This window comes from Vipera berus (genome assembly GCF_964194415.1).
Source record: "Vipera berus genome assembly, chromosome: 13".
Classification (NCBI taxonomy): Eukaryota; Metazoa; Chordata; class Lepidosauria; order Squamata; family Viperidae; genus Vipera; species Vipera berus.
Genome location: NC_138216.1, coordinates 19290344 through 19312150, shown reverse-complemented (window position 1 = coordinate 19312150; position 21807 = coordinate 19290344). Strand labels below are relative to the sequence as shown.

The following is a 21807-nucleotide window of genomic DNA, read 5'->3' as shown; positions in this document are numbered from 1 at the left end:
CCTCCAGGACAAGAAGTGGACCTCGATAGCTGGCAATGGATGATGGCAGTTGTAATAAAATACTATTGGAGGTACCAGGTCAGAAAAGCTTAAATTTAGAATGCAGATAGTCCTCGACTTATGACCGATTTTTAGTGAACGTTCAAAGTTATAGCGGACCTCCACATAGCTACTTATGACCTGGTTTCAAGATTCAAATGCCCCCACCCACCCACCCACCCAATGCAGTCTTATGATTGCAGTTTGGGCACTTGGCAACCAACCTGCATTCCTGGCTGTTTATGGCATCCTGTGGTCACATGACTGATTTTCAGCGATTTTCTTGCTGGAAATCATCGTTTATGTCCAGTTTCCGGCAAAAAAAATGCCTCTTGGATACCATAGGTTTGTTTAATAATCGAGGGTGCGGTCAAGAAGCTTAAGCATTGTGCCAGTCATTTAGCCAGGTTGTAGAAAAGCCCAAAGCAAGTATTCCAGTAGAGAAATTCCCCAAGGATGGGCTCCAGCATGACTCCAAAAGCTCGGAAGAGTACATCTCTGGTCCTGGTGACCGACCCAAATATGATTTTGAAACTATTTCCTGTGTATTGTCGATTGAGACTAAGGGCAACATGCATACAGAGAACTATGGCAACAAAGTCATTTGGAAAGTTGCACCGCAAAACTTTGCCACCCTCCGGCCAAGGATTTGAACATCCTGGCGCCCGGGCAGAGCTCTGCCTTCCACTGCCGAAACTGGCCCTTACAAGGAATAAATCCCTTCGTTTTTTCCAAGGGGCTCCTGTGCGTTTGTTAGTTCACTTAGGACTTACTGATTTATGGGTGGTTATAAGTAACAAAAAGGGACGCGGTGGCTCAGTGGGTTAGGACGCTGAGCTTGTCGATCAGAAGGTCGGCAGTTTGGCGGGTCGAATCCCGAGTGCCGCGTAACAGAGTGAGTGCCTGTTACTCGTCCCAGCTTCTGCCAACCTAGCAGTTCGAAAGCATGTAAAAATGCAAGTAGAAAAATAGGGACCACTACGGTGGGAAGGTAACGGCATTCCGTGCGCCTTTGGCGTCTAGTCATGCCGGCCACATGACCACGGAGACGTCCTCGGACAAGCGCTGGCTCTTCGGCTTTGAAACGGAGATGAGCACCGGCCCCTAGAGTCGGAAACGACTAGCACGCGTGTGCGGGGGAACCTTTACCTTTACCTTTATAAGTAACAAAAGATTCCCTTGGCGTTGAACAGTAATATAAACAGAGATCAGAGAGCAAAGAAAAATGTCGATATGATGAAACAAATGAACATTAAAGGCTGATGTTAATGATCTGTGTAAAGGGAAGGTAACCCCTGAGCCACGTGTAAAAGCCCAACTCTGGTAGAGGCAGGCTGGAGGAAGGGCTGTGTTTTCAGACTCCCCCCTCATTTCAGCAAGGCCCAGCTGAACAGGGGAGCAATTTCTACAGGTGCCCCAAAGGAAAAGGGGCTGGGAATTAAGGGAGCAGAGCAGCACCACTGATTTTGAGGGTGCAGTGGGAAAAGGCTGGCAGCGATAAGCTTCTTTGCAGGTTGCAGAGCCAAAGCAGCGTATCGGGTAGAGAAGCCAGCTAAAAAGAGCTGGGGAATTGGGGCCTAAAGCTTGAGGTCACTGAGGAGGAGGAGATGTGGTGGCATTTATCGTAATAAACTGTGATAACGTCAGAGTAACAAGAATGCCAACATCCCACAAAGGACTCAGTTTAGGACTTCCATTGTAATGGCTGCTGAAGGTACATAAGCTATGTTTTTTGCATTGTGCTGTTATGAGACCCATGCTGCCATTCACCCCTCCCTCGCAAACACCCCTGAGGTGTTGGTGTGGGCTGTGGAGATTTGTTTGCATGCTGCCAAGCTGCAAGCAACTTCTTCCATAACCTGTTAGGATCTTTTCAAGCCTTCTTTGACATTCAGAACAAAACAAAAGACCTCTTCTGCTTTCAGGATAAGACCTTCCGGATTTGGCTAATGACGGAAGACGGCCAGGTCTCTTGTGTGGCTGAAGGGCTGGGCCACACCCACCAAGTGGGCGCCCTTGCCTGCTCCAAGTAAGAGAAGCCTTCCCTCCCTCTCGTCTGCTTTGGAGAACAGTCCCTTGAGCACGAGGGCTGGGATCCCTTCTAGCCTTGCCTGTCCTCAGGATGGGGGAGGCCATGCTTTATTAACTCAGGGAAGTTGCTTCGCACTGTAAGGAGGGTTGGGACACAACCATTCAGCCACACTTAGGATCCCAAACTGTCAAGGGTTCAGTAGCCTGGAAAGGCCAGTAAAGTGGCAGTAGCTTCTCCTTTGGCACTTCTGTCTTTGCTCCCGCTGAGTCTTCCACCAGAACAGGACCTTGCAGACTTGGCTTTTTCATCCAGGCCTTTTGGAGAAGACAGTTGATGCTCCGTTCTTCCTTTCTGCTCCCCTTCTTTGCTATCTATGTTTCTTTCGTGCTGCGTTGATTTTTTATATATTCTATTTTTTAAACATTTTATCAATTGTAAACTGTCTAGGCTAGTTGGGAGTTGGGCAGCAGCTGCAGCACATAAATTTAATAAATTACAATTGGTTCCATAGTCAGCCAGATGTTTAAACTGCATTTGGCATTTTTATCCACCTGTCAATCCTTCCGAAAGACCTGGGAATTGGCAGATAATGTTTGATGGTTTAAAAGGTATTGTTTCAGGATGATGATGATTATGGTTGGTGGTACTCTCAGAGAGTTGTTTATATTTTAAAAAATGTTTTAAAAAACAACCCAAAATTTGTTTAAAATTTTCCCCCACTTCTAATTTCTATTACAGTCATAGAATACAATCAGTATAACACACAAACACCTATTTGCAGTCTTTAATTATTTTTAAGAGTATAAAGGGAGACCTGAGACCACAGTGTTTGAGAACTGATGCACGAGAAGTTTAACATAAGGAGTCTCTGTGAATAGAAAAAGGAATAGTTGTTAATGTAAAAAAAAACTCAGTTAAACTATGGAATTGTTGCCATAAGGTAACACTGATACCTACTGGCTTAAATAATAAAATTAAATAAATTCAGGAAGGAATGTATTATCTCCAGGAGTGACATTGCATGCCTTAGAATAGAATAGAGCTGGAAGGGACCTTGGAGGTCTTCTAGTCCAGCCCCCCCAACCCTAACCCCAACCCTGCTCAAGCAGTAGAACCTATACCATCTCAGACAAGTGACTGAGCACCCACGATCTCTGGGGGCAAGCTGTTCCGCTGGTTGATTGTCCTCACTGTCAGAAAGTTTCTCCTTAATTCCAGATTGCTTCTCTCTTTGGTCGGTTTCCAACCATTGTTTCTTGTCCTGCCCTCGGGTGCTTTGGAGAATACTTTGACCACCTCTTCCTTGTGGCAGCCCCTTAAACACTGGAACGCTGCTATCGTGTCGCCCCTATGTCTTCTTTCCTTTAGACTAGCCAAACCCTTTTAGTACCAATTGCTGGGCAAGTGTTGGCACTGATGATCAACCTCCCACTTTTGGGGAGCCCAGAAGAGCCTGTCTGGCCCCATCGGGAGCAAACACTTGAAGCCCGCTCGGCTTCAAATTACGGAAGCCCTTCTCCTCGTGACTCCTTTTCAACTGCCGCACTGCAAGTGATCCAGCAGCTTCTCTGAGCTGGCTTCAGGCCCAGGAAAGCAGCCTTGAAAGCTGTGAGATTATTGGCAGAAAACAGCCACACGGTGGAGGCTGCTGCAAGTTAATCCCAAAGGTGTGTGCTGTGCACCTGAAACCGTCTTGTGGGCATATATCAAGACAGGAATAGATCAAGTTTCTTCATTTTGAGCTGATGCCAGGACAAAGAGAATGCATGAGGCTGGAACATTTTTGAAATTCTTTGTGTGGTTTCCTTTTAAAGTCTGAAATGTGTCTGTTTATAAAAGCTTTGACAAGTCAGGTGGAGGAAATTTCAATTATCAATACTTAGGAATGCTTCCAAAGGTATTTTTAAAAAATCTGGAGGGACAAAATTTCTTGTTAGTGACAATACGTTGCACCATGGGATGCACTTATTCGGCCAGGGTTCCAGGCAGGCAGGCATGTTAATTCACGTTAGCCTTTCATGCCGAGGTCAGAAAAACTACCTGAACTCTGTTGTAGTCCAGTGGCTGTGTGTGTGCTTGTTATTTGGAAAGCCCCATCTCCGAGTGACTCCGGGCAGTGTGCATTTAAAACACAAAACCATATCAGTGATATCTCCCCTCAAGACGGGATATAAAGTCAGACTGGAATGAAGTTGGGAGTGGGGGGGGGCTGCCAGGTGCCTCCGGTCGCTCCTCCGGGAGTGCCAAGCGGGTGGGCAGAGTCAGGTCTTCTGGCCCTTCTGAAAGGCCGGGGGGGGGGGGGCAGAATATTGGCAGGGAAGCCTTCCTTCCTAGACCCTGCCAGTCGGAGTGTGGCAACCTTCAACGTGCGATATAGTTTCCCTCTGCCCCTTATACCACAAGAGGGTCAGGCTGTTGTGAGGGGGGTTTTTTTGTCTCCTGCTCTTCTTCAGGTCCGGGTGAGTGTTTAGTTCATTGGTTTTGCATTTTCTCTTCGCAGCCGATGGGGGGAGTTTAGCTTGTGGCATTTTCTTCTGAGGTTTTTCACCCACAGGGCAGGTGGTCCTCGACTTACAGCCACAATTGAGCCCAAAATTTTTTCACTTCCATTATAACTTTAGATGGTCACTACGCAAATGGTTGTGATTCGAGGACTACCTGTAAAAACGTGTTTCTACTGAAAGTCTCTCTTTCTCCTGCTGGAACGACCCTGTGGATGAGGGGTTGGTTTGCGGCTATATTTAGAATTTAAAAAGCACATGTGTGTGAAATAGGGCACACTCTCAAAATTGCTGCCACAAGAGCCTGTTCACAAAACAGCCACTATATGGCACCCGGCGTCCATTGACTAAAAGACAAATTAACGCACAGGCATGTCAATAAAAGTCTCCAGTGCTCCAGGGAGGAGCAGAAGGAGGCAGTAATGAGCAACCTTCCAGATATGACCCTTCTTTCATTATTGGAATAAACAAAGGCAGGGTATAAATTGGACTGTAAAATAAAATAGCTGTTATTTTCTGAGACAGCTTGCAGTGTGCTCCCTAAATTCCACTGTGGCCCTAAACAACTTCCCTGCTCTGGCTTCTCACTTCAGTGTAGGGCGCTGATCCTGTGACCCTCTAGAGCAGTGTTTGTCAACCTTGGCAATTGGAAGATGCGTGGACTTCAACTCCCAGAAGTCTCCACCCAGCAAATTGTCCAGAAAGCTGGCAGCAGAATTCTCAGAGTTGGATTCCACACATCTTCAAGTTGGCAAGGTTGAGAAACACCACTCTGGAGATTATTCCCAGCAGCTTCAACCAAATGGTTAAATGGAACCATTTTTTATTTGGAACTGTAGTTCAGGAACATTAGATAGTTAGGTAGCTCACCTAGATGATGAGATGGGTGGTGCCTACATTTGAAGAACCATCCCATCCCATCCCGGTTTCGGAGGCTCAAGAATTACGGAGAGGGATTATCTCTCTCTCCATAATCCCAAGGCTTGCTTTCTGTAGGTGCAGGGAGTGTGAAGAGGCATCGCCTTCCCTGGTTTTAGAGGAAGTTGGAACAATTAAAGGGCTTTTTGTGTTTTTATACTTGTTTTAGGCAGAGGAGTATGCAGCCGTGGGGCTGCTTAATGCCCTGAAATCCCACCCCTATTTTTTAATTTTTAATGTTAAAGTTTAACTATCTTTGCTCTGTTTTAAATTTCCATATTGAATTTTCATGTTTTTATGATTTGATATGTACGTGAGGCAAATGGGTAGTTTGCGATAAACAAACTTCACACCAATTCTTTGGATCTTTGCCCATTATGGCTCTTTTCATTATTAAAGGGATTTATTGAAATTAATGGCTTCCTGAAAGAGGGCAAGATTCCCCTTTTTAAAAAGAGGTAAAGGTTAGTCTTCTTATGAAATGTAGCTGCACCCGTTTGCTGAGGGAGAATGACAACCAGCTTCGGTTGAATAAGATGATAACGTCTGGGGCCTTGGAGGAATTTTGACAACCTTCAGAGTGGCAAATTTTAGAAAGTGGACTTATTGCTGAGAATTCTGGCAGTTGGTCATCATGGGAAGCTCTAAACATGGGTTTCGCCTTACAGCATGGGCAGTGCTGCCACTAAATGTTTTCTTTAGAGGGCTTCAGGAGAGCCTTATGCCTACCATTCAATTTGGCACTTAATCATTGTAGCAGTATTCAGTCCTAATCACATGATTGTCAGGTGCTTTAATGTATTTACCCTGCCTTCTTTTTAACATAAACTTCCCAGAGATTTTTAAGGAAAAGCAGTATGAAAACAACAAAAATAATGATGACTACCATCTATATCGCTCTTTTTCTACTTGGTTTGTCTTTTTTCCAGAACAAAAGAGAACTTTCTTGTCACAGCCAGCCAAGATCGCACAATCAAAGTGTGGCTTCTTCCTAAATTTCCTACCATTAATGAAAAAGAGAACCAGATCGTGGCATTACAAGCCACCAGAACAGAAGTGGCACATGATAAGGTAATACATTCAGAGGATCTGAAAAGCTGAGGATTGGATGGGGATGCTGACTGGTCCAAGATCCCTTAGCTTGCTTTGTGCCTAAGGCAGGATTAGAACTCACAGACTCCTGGTTTCTAGTCTGGTGCCTTAACAATTACACCAAACTGTCTCTCAGATGCAGATGCTGATTACAAAACCAAATAGAGTGGGTGTCAGGACCCACCCCAAACCACGTCTTAGGAAGACAAAAACTCTTGGAGTCAGTTCTAGTCCAAAAGGAATCTTTGCTAGGACATGTTTGGTTGTGGGAATACAAGACAGGACTTAGTATTGTTTTACAAATTGAAATTTTATAAAGGGTACCCAGTTCAACCCCCCCTTCCCTCAACCCCATTTGGTCAGCCCCCATCCTTCTACTTCAAAAAAGGAACTTCGAATCTTTATGGTTATTGCCTTCTTCCTCTCCCCTTCCCTTTTGATCCCCCTAGTTCAAAAGGTTTCCTTGGTCTTTGAAATAACCTAAGGCAGGCCGAATCCACATATGCTCCTCCTTCCTCGGGAGATGGCAGAATCCGTATGGGGGGGGGGGGGGATAATGTTTTAAACATACATTTATGAATGTGATATAAATGGATTCTGATAGTGGGATCCGCAGAATCCAGTCAGAGAGCCTCACCAACTTGTTGATTCACTGGGTGTTTCTGGATCTGGAGAATGTCAATAAACAAATCTCTGTATAGATCACTCTATGTTTAATTTCCTGACCATAATTGGGAGATCAAGAGCATGCCAAAATTGTCACCTCTACCCTTTTTCACTCATCCCTTTTCCATCTCTAACTTTAATGTAGTATTATGCGTGCATGCATCTTAACTCTGGTCGTGCTTGTTTTCAGATCAGAATTTCTGTATTTTGGCAATAGATGATCTGTATTTTTTAATAAAAGTAAATCTGTTCATTAAGTGAAGACACCACCCTTATGGTTTAAGTGTAGGAGATGGAATTTCAAATCTTTTTTAAAACTGGTGAGAATAAATATCGATATCGTGCTTACCACAATTACATCTGTAAAATGAACAGCAGGAGCAAAAGGCAGCTGAGCCTGCAACAGCCTTTGCTTTGTGGTCTAGAAACTAGAAGTACAGTGTTATAGTACTAAACGTTCTCAGCCAAAATGTGCTTACCATGCAAATCATGCTAGGCCAGGAAGTGGATTTTAAAAAGATAAAATGAAAAAGGAAGGCGTTTTTAACCTATTTACTTTTCAATATGGACAGCCAAAAACATTGATTTTGAAATGGCTGTTTAAAAGTTTAGATTGTTCCTTTCCTATAACAATCCCTCAAACTTTATTGTGGTCTCATACCAGAAATATGGTGTTAAGTGGTCAGTAACTTACACACACACAGAGAGAGAGAGAGAGAGAGAGAGACAGAGACAGAGACAGAGACAGAGGACACTTTTATTACTTTTACCTTTTCACATTACAAGGACCCTGTGACGACACCCCCCCCCCCAGAGCTGAGGGAGAGTGACTGGCCCAAAGTCACCCAGTCGGCTTTCACATCTAGGAACTTCGGAGAAGGGCGGGATATAAATGGAATTAAAATAAAATAAAAATAAAACTTGTAGTTTCCCAGTTCTAGCCTGGTGCCTTAACCACTAGATAATTGCAGATACTTGAAGATTTCCTAAAATAGACTTGAAGCGATTTGAAACACATCTATATAATAGGAGCTTGAGTTATCGAGGTTCAGCGGATCTTCCATGCTGCAGGGCAGAATGTAGCAGTGTGTGCCATAGTAAAGGTTCCTATAACTTGCAGGTACACACTGTTCTCTCTTCATTTTTAGGACATTAATAGTGTGGCAGTGTCTCCAAATGACAAGCTAATCGCCACAGGTTCCCAGGACAAGACAGCTAAGCTGTGGAACTGTGAAAATTGTGTGCTACTCGGAGTCTTCTCCGGACACAAACGCGGCATCTGGTGTGTGCAGTTCTCTCCAGCAGACCAGGTCTTGGCCACCTCTTCAGCAGACGGGACTGTGAAAATCTGGGATCTGCAGGACTTTAGTTGTCTGAAGGTATTGTGGTGGACAAAAAACTTAGCAGCCTACATTAATGCATTTTCCATCTAGTAGAGAAATAAAAATTGCACTTGACCAGGGTGGGTGGAATAATCTACAAGAAGCTGTTTCTCTGAGAGAAGCTGGAAATTTATCTATTACAGGAGCAAGCAAGAAGAAAATACTCTTCAGAAAAAATAATATTCAAAATTATGGAAGGCTAAATAGTTCCCTTCATTATTGAATAAAACTAAATGTTTAAAAATGAACAAGGCACCACTTTTATTAAATGGCTGTGTCTAAATAACAGCAGAAGTAGATATTTTAAAAGAAAAAAATAACACTAGAAAACTCCTAGCTTGGCATTACAGGTCATTAAAAATGATATCATGTGACTGTGATTTGCAATTTTACTGCTAAGACAGCATTGATTCTGCTTATCAGAAGCCAGTGGTAAAGTGCGTAAATGATCATATGATACTGCGACAGTTTTAAGTGCAAGGACTGGTAATCAAGTTACTTTTTCAGTGCTAGCATAATTTTGAAAGGTTGCTAAACAGGGCAGGTGTTAAGCAAAGTCTACCTGTACACATATTTTGGTTATGAAAGCTAACAGCCTTGTTTGGAAAGAGTAACCCTTATGGTTCTGAGCTTTCTTTGATTGGAATAACAGAATTTGTTTTGGGTATGGAAGCAAATAAGTATTTTTTAAGGTATCTTTCCTTACAATTTCTCTGACCCGGGCAGCCATTTATGTGCCTGAAGTAATTAGACTGTCCTGAATATTCATGCTCATCTCTCACCTTTCCTTCCCTCACCAGACTTTTGAAGGTCACGATGCCTCTGTCTTGAAGGTCATCTTTGTGAGCGAAGGAGGACAGGTGCTTAGCAGGTGCGGCCACCATACAAAGAGACTGTTTGCTGAGGCCAATGGCAAAATAGCTCCATGGCAGAACTTGCAACATCTCCAAGGAGAGCTAGTAAAACTGGCTTGGAGAGCTGGTGCTGGCCAGAGTGCTTAATCTGTGTTGTCAAAGGACCTGGTCTTATTTATTTATTTTTTTGCCTCCAAAAGAGGCACTAGGTCTTATTTTCAGGGGATGTCACCTTAGGACTGCCACAGCTAAAACTCCCACGCCTCGACACCTGTCACACCACTGCTCGCCTTCTTCAGCGGCCGCTTGCCGCCACTTGCAGCTGGACGCCACATGGCACATTGCACCGTTTCTGTTGCTCATAGCAGGAACAACTTCAGGCCATTTCCACTACTTGCGACAGGAGGCCGCATGGCGCTTCAGGCCGTTGCCGCAGCTTACGACAAGGGGCCGTGTGGTACTTCAGGCTGGTGGCAACAGCCTCAAGTACCAGCGACGGCAATGGCGTGAAGCACCATGCGGCCTCCTGCCGCAAGCAGCAGAAACAGCCGAAGCACTGGGTGGCCTGCAAACAGTGGCAACGTTGTGACAAGCCACGTGGAGCAAGACTTGTCGGGGCGTGGGAGGCCTGGCTTACCGGTAAGGTAAGCGGGTGTGGGGCAGCTCCACACCCCCCACACCCCCTAGCTTGATTGTTAGACATGTGTCTTGCCCCAAAACTAAGGCTTATTTGGCGGTAGGGCTTATATTAGACCCACCCCCCAAAATCAAGCTAGGTCTTACTTTCAGGGAAACACGGTATTTCCTTTCTTGTGATAAAAAAATAAAATAATGTTATCTGTAGGTGAAGATAGGCAAAAGATTTTTTTCATCTCTTGGCAAGTAAAAAAAATATTAAATTCCTTATTCCATCAGGCATACGAATCTTATTCCCTGTTTCTGCCCCTGTGTAAACATAGCTATTGAAAAGAAGCAGCACTTCTAAACTATTATTTGCAGAACAAGTCAAAGTCAGATAAACAGAAGAAGGGCAATCTTCCAAATCCATGTTATTTGGGAACAAGGTTCTTCATGGTTTCTTACGCGTCCTGACCGTGCAGGCAGTTTCACTTCCCGTATTCCTGTGACAGGACTTCCTGAAAACTGCTTTCTAGGAGTGAGCCCCCAGGGAGGAGAGGGCAAAGATGCAGGTCTGGTCCACATCCCCAAATAAGATGAAGTTGGATCAGTGATCAGCACAAGGTTTCCTCACCTCCGATGCCTCCATTCAGACATCCCAGTTAGCACACTGGATACATTGGAAGGACCGCAGGCCGGGTGGCTCCGGGTCGGGCTCTTCTCTGGCTGTTTGTTGCATGATGAGGTTTTGCTGCGTTTTCTGAGGAAAAGGAAAGGAAATTTGCAAACACTTTCTGCTGGTCACAAGATCTGTGGATTTTTTTCCCCCCTCTTTGGTTGATTCTCTTCCAATTCGTCTTTACCACACTGCGTTTGGATTCCATTTTAGGATTCCTCCTTTTCCTTGACCTACTTTTTGGGTGAAGTGGGGGGAAACCACCCCTCATCCAAACTCATTGTCTGGCCTCAAATTCCCACACTGCCTGTGACCCTCTCCTCTACAAGGAAGAACATTCCTGACAAATACAGAATTGCTGCTTTTATATGCAGAATTCTGTTTGTTCACAAGGAAGTTTTTCCCCCTCCCCCACAGCCCTGGGAGATCCTCAGATTTCAGACTGTGCCTGGCCTCCTCCTCCTCCTCCTCCTCCTGCTCCTGTCAGAAGAACTCTTATCTCAACATACCATAGATTTGTAGGCAAATTTACTTCTGTTTGGTTTTTTCCTCTTCTGATCTTGCTGGGGATGGGGGAAGGGCATCATTCTTTTAATTCTGACTTTTCCATAAGACAGTAAACTACCTTGAGTGAATTTTTTCCCCAAAATGCCTTGAGCTTAACCTCAGGCCGTTCTTAATTCTTGCTTCTCTTTCCACAAGTGGTGCTGATGGTCTCCTGAAACTCTGGACAATCAAAAACAATGAGTGTGTGAAGACCTTAGATGCTCACGACAACAAAGTCTGGGCCTTGCATGCTAACAAGAAGGACAATATCCTGGTCACCGGCTCCGCAGATTCACGGGTCTTATTGTGGAAGGTAGAACCTGCAAACTTGGCTGATCTTAAGTTGCCAATTCTAGCCTGGCTTATTTGCTTCACCTTCTTTTTTTTCTTATTTTTGATTTTTATCATTCTCCTTATTAGGCTTCCCTAGGACAAAAAGCAAAAGGATCCTCTCACAGTATTGATTCAATCTATAATAAAGGGCTGCCATTTCTCAACAACGTTGGTCAATGCTACTGTTCATTTCTTCATGGAGCCAAGCCCATCAGTTTGTCAATCTGTGCCACCGATTTTAAATTTGAAAACTGAAGTCATTCGGGAGTTCCTTATTTCCCCACAAACATAGAGCTACAACTGAACAGATCTTATTATGGTACCTGTTAACTTGCAAGGCCAGAGAAAAAGAATGGTTGATCTTAGGAAGGGAAATTTCACATGAATATAGGTGGAACCTCAAATAATCTGGTCCTATACAAAATGGAGCCAGAATCTTAAATTGAGACAAACGAGTACTAGAGCAACTGATACAAACTTGGTGTGATATATTCAGTATTTTTATTTCCAAAAGCATTCCGCACAGCTGAACTTTTGAAACCTCTTTGAAAGAAATACACAAGAGATTTTTAGCGTTATTGTATGAATACAACCAAATGCAAGCCATATCTGCTTCTTGCAGATATAGCAATAATTCCTAGATTTATATACTACCCTATAGTGATTCACACCACTCTCTGGGCCATTTACAATGTTAGTATGTTGCCCTCAACAATCTGGGTCCTCATTTTACCGACCTCAGAAGGAGGAAAGGCTGAGTCAGCCTTGATCAAACTCCTGTAACCACTGCTCCACCAGGACTCTTCACGACCACATTTTACAAACCAGCATTGGCTGCTAAGTGTTACTATTGGTTACTTAGCTTGCTGCTTTCTTTTGTGCAAAGTGCTGGGGTGTAGAAGTCGCCTCGCTTGCTTTGCTGATTCTTCAGGGGAGGATTCCATGTAGAGACCCCATCCCATCTAGATGAGCAGTAGAGGAGAAAAGCACACCTGCGTTTTTTTAGGATGGCTCCTGAATTTCAGTATCTTAAATTGACTTTTCCCCCCAAATGTATTTTGTCCATATTTTTTTTGCTTTTCTATAGTTCATTAATACAGGTAAAGGATGGAATGAAATAACATTTGGTAAGAAAATATATATACATTGCTTTCTTGGTTGAGTCGTTCTTAATGTTAATTAAAAAAATGACTATAAATTAATTTTGCAAGCTGTCACATATTTGATAAGTTTCCCCTATTGAGTCTTAGATCTGCCCTTCTTCACTTGGATTGCTGATTACCAGAGAGCTGCAGAGAATGAGTGGCATCATTCCAGCTTCTCAACTTCGTATAAATGTAGTTCTTACCGAGAAGGAGCTTGGCAGTTGAGAGAGCAGCCAGCATTTTTATTTCGGTGTTGCCTCCCTTCAGACTGGCAGAAGGCGTTCAGTACTTGGAATAGGCCGGTACCATTCCGAGGGGTTATGGGTGAATTGTTGTTTTATAGCAATTCCATTTAAAAACAAGACCGTCTGCTAAGCTTCTTAATGAAGCTGCTTTATCAGCAGTAGTCTACTATTTTTGCTTTATAAGAGAAATTTTGTAGCATAAATTCATCAGGAAGATTGCTCTGTATTTGTGGTACATCTCCCATCTTTTAGCATACTTGTAAGGATTGATCTTCTCATTTCAGGAGTGACTAATAGATTGATTTGCACTTTTTGTGCAAGAGCTTCTCCAAAAGGCTCATTTTCAGGTAGCTGCCAAAGTAGCAACTGTAACAGCAACTAAAATTCAGCTGTTAATCCTCCAAGACTCTCCCAGGGTGGGATCCCATCCAAGCAAATCCTGAAGTCGAGTGGGCTGGTCTGAACTCCCCCCTATTTAGTTCCACCATTTCCTCTCGTCTGGCTTTCATAATTAGGATTCCTCAACTTTAGAAAGAGTCAAGAGCCACTGAGAGGATTTGGTACCATATTTTCGTCCTGATCAGAGTCTTCTCTCCAACTTCAGAGGAGAAAGTAGAAGTAGAACAGCCTCGAGACTTTAGTCTGAGTCAGAACTTTTAACATTGCAAAGGAAGTGTTGAACCTGATCTGCAGGTGTGCATTATTTTCAAATTTGGCCTCCTATTCTGCCAGTCACTTTTATTAGTATCATTCTGTGGGTATAGTTGTACTTCTAGAAGGATGGAAAATTGGCCCTCCAATCTAGTAGCAGAAGAATAAGCTCTCAGAAACACGGTGAGACTTATTGTAGTAGTATTTTACGGAAAGAATCAGTTTAAGTACCTATATAGCTTGGAGACAATGATGGGGTATCAAGTGGACCAAGCTGCCTCAAAACCAATCACTGTAGGAAAAATACTAAGAGACTTTTAAGGTAGCCTTCGAACCCAATACCGGAAGGTGACATGATAACATAATTAGATAAATTCTTAATAGATAAGTAATGAATTGGATTATAACCTACCATGAGATCTCCTGAACGGTAGGTAGGCTGTAATTTTTAACAAATTCATTACAAATTGCACGTTTTCATGCAAAACATATCCATGTCATTGAGCATGTTTCAGTCAATCATTACGGTATATTCTTGGATTACTTAGTTAATCCAAAGAGGGATTTTCATATTTCAACCCCAAATCTGAAGCCAGATAATGGAGCTGAATTGGTTGATAGAAGCAGCCACCTGGGGCGGCTCCAAATTTTATCTTCTGGGGCACAAGAGAAAGTGAGGATTGACAAACATTTTCCCCTACTCTGGTTTATAGGTGCCGGCCTGGATCCATTTCCAAATTAGTTATAGGTAAAAGAGTCAATCCAACCTAATTATATCTCATTTCGGAGCATTCCAGAGATGAATGTAGGGATTCAAGGTCAGAGAGGGAGGAAGAATCAGTGCTTCCACCAAGGAAATAAGTACAAGAAATTATGAAACAAATTTAGCTGTAGCCAGATTCTGTTTCAGGCCTCCCTCGTGGGATAACTTGGGCAATAACCAAACGACTTAATCACCATGTTAAATTTGCCCAGTAAAAATGGTGCTTCCGTTACTCTCCACAAGCAGCGAGAAGAACAGGCTACACTGATTGAGGGAAGATGGTGCCTTTCCGGCTCTTCACCTTCTGCAGAGTAGAATCCCGAAGGGGAAAACTCTTCAGGCACCAGCACCGCCTGGCGCTCTGGGGCTGCAGGTTCCCGGAGAGGGGTGCTTCCTCAGTGCCGGTTGCAGTTGATGGAGGGAAGTGTGTGTGTTTGGGGGGGGGGGTGTTGCTCCAGGTGCATTAGACAGGCCTGGGGGGGTCTATTGCTTTCCTTCCAAAGTCATCCAGAGATTTTGAAACACGTATTCTGAAATCTGAAAAGTTCCTAAAATAATTTTACTCTGGACTCAGAATAATTGGTAATTATTGACAAATTAATATGGTTGCACCAATATTGTGTTCTACGCATGGCTGTTGCTTTGGTTCCAAAAAACAACAGGATCTGGTTGAAAGGTTTTATTATTTTCTGAAGCACCAACCACTCCATTTGGCGATTTTTCTATTTGTGTTTCATGTCTCTGTCTGTTAAAAGGATGTCACTCAAACAGAACTCGAAGAAGATCAAGCAAAGCAAGAGGAGCAGATCTTGAAGTGAGTATCTCCGAGCAGCATTTTGCTCTGTTTTCATCCCAGCAGCAACATTGGGTGTCTTCTGGTGGTTGGGCAAGAGGTGCCGCCATCTCCAGCTGGCATGGCAGAGTTTGCTCTAATCACCCATAAGCATTTATCTGAGTCGGTTCCATATAATTATATATATACATAATTATATATTTGCATTCTGGATGGATCTCTGTGCTTTGCTTTTAGGTATTTTGAAAAAGGTGTAATTGTGCAGAGAGAAGTCTCTAAAAATTGTTTTGGGAATCTGCCATGTGTTTGGTATATTTACAGGTAGTCCTCGACTTACCACAATTCGTTTAGTGACTGTTCAGTTACAACGGCACTGAAAAAAGGGACCTATGACCGTTTTTCACAGTTATGACCTTTGCAGCAGCCCCAGGGTCAGGTGATAAAAATTCAGATGCTTGGCAACCGGCTCATATTTATGACGGCCGCAGTGTAAATCCCCTTTTGCGATCTTCTGACAAGCAAAGTTCATGCGGAAACCAAATTCGCTGAACAACTCTGTTACTAACTTATCAACTGCAGGGATTCACTTAACAACTGTGGTGAGAAATGGGGCAAAACTCATTTAACAAATGTCTCATTTAACAACAGAGATTTTGGGCTCAATTGTGCTTGTAAGTCGAGGACTACCTGTATTTTGAGTACAGTTATTTAGATAAAAATCAAGTCTCCAAATCGTGTGTAATTGGTGGCATCTATTTGCTTTTCAATGTATTGCTTAATTAACTGCAATGAACATAGTATACAAGTTGCAGGCTTAGAAATAAGATTATGAAAAGTGTGAATTTGCATAAAGTGTCTAATGCATTGGCCTGCCATATTGGGACTAGGGAGCTTGAACCATTTCCATGAGCGTGGCAGCTTCTCAGCAGTTCTTCTTCCACCCGAGCCAAGTGGCTACCTGAAAGGGTGATGTAATTGATGCTGGCTGGCATCCCGGTCCCCTTTGCCCGGTCTGGCGACCTCCACAATTCCCAGCTAACTGGGTTGTGAACTAGATGGACTAGAGACTTCAGAGCAGGACGAAAAGCTGGTTAGCTATGCCCGGGGGGGGGGGAAGACTTGCTACCAGCCCAAAGAAAGTAGAAAGCACGTGCTTGGGGATTGCAGGTTAAGGATTTGCTTTCAGAAGGGACCCAGGCCTTGCAACCGATCGACCCTCTTCCCGGCTACCTCCGGCTTCCCTCAGTCCGTGGCAAGACAGCATTTGCAGTTAGGCGCAAGTGGCCTAAAAGCAGCCACTGCCGGTCGCTGGGCTGGCAGGAGCAGGGCACCTTCTCTTGCTGCCAGCCATCTCCACGTTGCTGGCTTTGGTCCGCCGGCGGCTGTGTGAGTGCGTTTCCACAGGCCACTTTGGCTCCATTCAGACAAGCGTTAATAAAAGCTCAACGGCCAACCCAACAGAGGAATGGGGGTAAAACCGAGAGGTAGGAAAAACTCCCCCCCCCTGTGAATCCAAGAAAGGTGGCAGTTCCCGGGTGGATGGGCTGCTTTCAGGCTGCCCCCCCCCGGCGCTTGCGGATTCCAGCTGCCATGGGCCCCTCCCTGTCTGGCTTCCTGTCTTCCAGAGAGCAACAGCTGGCTAACCTGCTGCACCAGCGGCAGTTCCTGCGGGCCCTGGGCTTGGCCATCTCCCTGGACCGGCCTCATACGGTGCTGACCGTCATCAAGGGTGAGACCTGGCTTCTCTCTTCCATCTGGCTTCAGCCTTCCAGCAGGAACCCGACCCCCCCCCCGCCGAGTCCCACTCAGGGGCCTCCAGTTCCCAAGAGAGCCCAAACGTGACTTTTTCAGGGCCAAGCAAAGGTTTTTTTTTCCCCCAAATTTCAGAATACGGTTGTTTTGCGCATGAACCGCCCAGCAATATTATCAAATGACCCCCTGTCGTCATCACCAGTTTACTGAATGGTGAGGTATTCCCTCGAACAACGTTGTTGTTGCCAGATTCCCTCCCCCACCCCCAAATGTGTCTTTGTGCCTCTTCGGGACAAAAAAGCAAAAGGAAACGTATTTAAGAGGGCCTGCAACCAGCAGCCTGGGCTAGATGTGAAACTTCAGTCAAGAGCCCATCTAAAATGTTGCAAAAAAAAATATCATGATTTTTAAAGCTATGGTCGACAATTCAGTACCGAGGAACAGTAATATTTGTTCACTTTGGTTGTGACCTTATTTTCTTATGAAGTATATCTCCCCTGGTGCAACATTTAAAGGGACAATCAGGATTCTCAGTCCCAAAAGATCTTGACATACAAGGGCATTAAGGGTTACAATGATATTATAGTTATATAAATACATGTATAATTATGTATAACTATATTGTCCTTGTAATGTCCATCGAGGACATTAATATTAAGAGATATTTTCATTTATTCCTGATGAGCGTGGTAAAAACTGGCAGCCTGGGTGTGCAGTCACACTACTGGTGGTCGTTTGGCGACTGTTCGAACTCACAACAGGCCTCCCCAGAGCTACTTGCTCCCTGTTTTTGGAATCCGGATGGCCGTCCCGCTCCTGAAGTCACACGACGGCATTTTGGGTGCTTGGTAGCCGCCGTTTGCAGAGTCCTGCAGCAGGACTGCAGTTTTTGAGGTTTTTTGGCTGCTTTCAAGAAAAGACCCCTGTTGTATGTAATGGATTCATTTAATGGCCATTGCAGAAACGGTCATAAATTTGGGTGTGGCCATATGAGAGTGCGATGCAGGGCGGGCGTGGGTCGCTGGCCTTCCGGCACTTCTCATTTTTGTCCCCTTGTCCTCTGCCCGCTGGGAATTCAGTCACGGAGGGTTATTTTGTCCCCCTCAGCCGTCCTGAAGGAGCCCAGCGGAAAAGAAAACCTGGCAAAGAACCTGATGAAGCTACGGAAAGACCAGAAGGGTCAGTATGCAGCCCCAGTCGGGGCAGCTTCTGCATGCCCATAGATCCTCGTGTGTCCACAGGTGCACGCAGGCCTCTCTCTCTCTCCCTGCGTGTATTTACAAAAGACAGACAAGGCCCTTCGCGGGAGGTGGTTCTAGTTCCAGACTTCCTGCTTTTTACTGAAAATTAGCTCTTTGGAGAGACACACAACGTGGTATAGTGCTTAAGACCTCAGGCCAGAGACCAGGAGACTGTGAGTTCTAACCCACCTTAGACCAACTCCAGCTGGGTGACTTTGGCCTAGAGTCTCTCCGCTCTAAGAAAGACTCGATGGCAAACCATTTCTCGGGGGGGGGGGGGAGCCTTGCAAAGAAAACTATAGGACAGCCTCCGAGAATCAGACTCTCATTGAAAAGAGGGGGGGTGGGGGTGGATCCCTTTAGAACAAAAGACCATTGAGCAGTTTGACCTTTGCCCCCTTCTTTTTTCACAGGTGGTTTTGGGCTGGAAACAGTCCAGCTGGAAGAACTCCAGTCGTCTTCCTTTTTGTTTTATAGTGACTTTATTAAAAAGTACAGGTGCAATGATAAAAAAACTAATATAAACTAAAAATAGGAATAAAAAATAGAAAAAATAAAGAGTATAGCAAAGAAAATGAAAAGAAATATATAAATGACTTCCTCCTTCACAAGTATAAATGATTTTAGTAACTTATCACCTTTTCTAACAATGAAACGAATCTTTTTTCCCATTTCCCATCTCTTATCTATAAATCCTTAAAAGCTCATCATTTTAGTCCTGATCAGCAAAAATCCATTAAGGGCCCAGAGATAAACACATATGTATTTTAAATTGGATCAAATAAACCATTTTTATATATCTTCTTTTTAACAGTCTTGATCTTTAGTTCCTTCAAATTAATATTCTAGAATCTGATTTTTTAAAAAAAATTCTTTGTTGCTTTTCACAAAATTCTTCAATGCTTTAACAAGCCTTTTATATAGGAAAATTATTCAGGTCACTTCTTGCTTTGTTATGTGCACATCCCTTTTAATTATTAAGACAGCAGAATTCTTTTGTATGTCCAGAGTAGCATCTTTTTACATATTATTCTTGTAGCCTATTATTTGTAAATCCATTTTCAGATCAGTCTCAGCCTTGTCTGTTTCTCTTCTATAACATATTTTAAATACTGTCTTTAGAGACAGACACTCTTAATATTAACTTGTGGGTCCATTGTTCAAAAATAACCATCAGTGTGCCGAATGTTAAAATATTTTGCTCCCTACCGTATTTCTAAGTCAAATGTGTTCTTTTTAACTTTAATCTTTAGTTCCTTCTAATTTCCTGTGTCCAACTTTCAAAGTCTCATTGTATTATGTTTCAAAACTACAAGTTGGTTCAAAATGCAACAGCCCGCATACTTCTGCAAGTCAAGATTTTGCATGTATCACCTCTTTTACGGGAACTGCATTGGTTACCGATTAACAGTCTAAGGCGGGGCGGGGGGGGGGGAGTTACCACCTTTAAAGCCCTACTCCAGCTCACCGGAGCAGGAAGGCAGGGTATGTTGTGGGTCCCCTCTGTCACAGAAGTGTGTCTAGTGGGACTAAGAAAAGAGGCCTTTCCTGTGGTGGCTCCCTCCCTTTGGAAGACCATTTTCCTCGCTGTTTTTCTGGAAGGCCCTGAAGATGTGTTCTGTCCGCAGACACGGAGACCCCTGGTTGATAGGGAGCCAATAAGGTGGCTGGTGTGATTGCATGGTTGCTGTCACGGGGGCTGGAAGTTTAGGGGTTCTTCTTACATGGTGAAATTTTAATATTGTAAGCTGCCAGGAGTTACCTTGTGTGAGTTAACTGGCCATGTTTGTTTGTTTGTTTAATAAAGTAGGCAGGTAAGAGCCACGTTCCAATCTCACAACCTTTAACTGGGCAGGTATGAACTCAGCAGGCACTCATTCCTAATGTGTCTTTCTTGTGCTTTTGACCCCAGAGGCAGTTCTGAAGTTCTCCATCACCTGGAACACCAACACACGGAACTGCCACGAGGCCCAGGCAGTGGTGGAAATCCTCCTCAAGCACGAAAATCCAGAGGATCTCTTGAAGTACGAAGGGATCAAAACTGCGGTGGAGTCTCTCCTGCCCTACACAGGCAAGTGGCTCTTCTTCCAACTTCATTGGTAAATGATTCCTTGTTTCTCCAAGAAATCCGCACTTAAATAGGATGAAATGGCTTTGACCTTAACAGTTGAAATGTGTGTTTTTTTCCAAGTTCTTCTTGTGTGCTTGGGCTGTTTTTAGTGATAGCTTTATCACAACCTACAACTCTGATTGGTTTGCAAGTCTGGGCTTTTCATCACAGGTGTTCACGTTTCTACTTTTCAACCCATCATGGCTCAACTTCATAGTGGGGCCTGACACCTGGGAACCTTGCACCGTCTGAAGCAAACAATCTGGGCGGGACAATTGATCCTTCCAGGAAGGCCCCACCAAGGTAGAAAAATCCCTCTATGTAGACTTCTCTAGACCCAAGTGCCAGGAAGCATTCCCTCTCCACCCACCCAACTTCCTGCAGCTCCAGGCAAAGAGGAATTCCCAAACCGTTAGACTGCAGCTTTGGGACTGAGCTCTGTCCAAGAAAGCAAAGATTTTCCATTATTATGTGGTCAGAGTAATTATGCAACTTCCAATTTTCCTGAAGAGCCTGTGGCATCTTATTATGTGGCTTTGAATGTGAAGCTAAATATTTCTCTGCTGACTTTGTTTTTCTCAGCCTTGGAGAAGATTCCTAAATATAGCTGCATTTGTCTTAATACCCAGCTGGCTCAGCAAAGGCTGGAAGATCTTATGTGTCCAACACATCTGAAGGATGTCAGTTAAGAAAGATGCAGTGATATCCGTGTGTGTGTGTGTGTGTGTGTGTGTGAGAGAGAGAGAGAGAGAGAGAGAGAGAGAGAGAGAGAGAGAAAGAAGTCAAATTGGTGACTTTGACCATGCAACTAAAGCCATGCATATTTTATCAGTTCAAACTATTGGCTCATAATATCCAAATTAACAAAATTATAATCATGTGATTAAATAAATTGCCTAGAAATATGTGATCATGGAACAATTCATAGAAATTTGATCAAGTTGGTTGACAATTCTTTACTTTGCTCTTTGTTGAAAAAATTGAGTTCAAATATTTTTTTTTATTGGAAAGTTTTTCAATACATTTTATCTTTAACAAAACAACCCACCCCCTCCCCCCCTCCCCTTCCCCCCTCCCCGACTTCCCAGAGCTAAATACAAGGTATAAAAGTAAAAAACAATCATAAACTACCATATGCTAACAACAATAAACTATTAGGTCTATCGCACTTTAGCTCTTATAAAATGATTACAAGCAATATAAATGTCACATCAATACTTATTCAAATGCTAAATGAAACTTTTTAGTCCCATATTTATTCTGGATGTAATCAATCCATTTTTTCCACTCCACGATATATTGTTGTTGCGAATGGTCTTTCAAATACGCCGAAATCTTTGCCATTTCCGCCAGGTTAGAAACTTTTAAAGTCCATTCCTCTATAGTCGGCAGTTCTTCCTTCTTCCAGTATTGCCCTATTAAAAGTCTTGCTGCCGTAATTAAGTTCAAC

The 21807-nt window shown here is 43.7% G+C and overlaps 1 protein-coding gene across 5 annotated transcripts in view; it reads left to right on the top strand.

Annotated features, from left to right (window-relative positions):
* Positions 1 to 21807, top strand: part of TBL3 (transducin beta like 3) — a 34731-nt gene that overhangs the window by 11840 nt on the left and 1084 nt on the right. For 2 of the 5 annotated variants that reach the window (XM_081338043.1, XM_081338044.1), the window contains exons 13-21: positions 1965 to 2068; positions 6420 to 6561; positions 8397 to 8627; positions 9431 to 9501; positions 11481 to 11637; positions 15217 to 15275; positions 16880 to 16983; positions 18114 to 18185; positions 20160 to 20318. In XM_081338043.1, coding sequence (XP_081194169.1) covers positions 1965 to 2068; positions 6420 to 6561; positions 8397 to 8627; positions 9431 to 9501; positions 11481 to 11637; positions 15217 to 15275; positions 16880 to 16983; positions 18114 to 18185; positions 20160 to 20318 — 1099 coding nt within the window. Of the gene's footprint in view, positions 1 to 1964; positions 2069 to 6419; positions 6562 to 8396; positions 8628 to 9430; positions 9502 to 11480; positions 11638 to 11744; positions 13049 to 15216; positions 15276 to 16440; positions 16984 to 17141; positions 17220 to 18113; positions 18186 to 20159; positions 20319 to 21807 lie in introns of those variants that run through there. The other 3 variants (XR_014027768.1, XM_081338046.1, XM_081338045.1) reach the window with 3 other exon arrangements.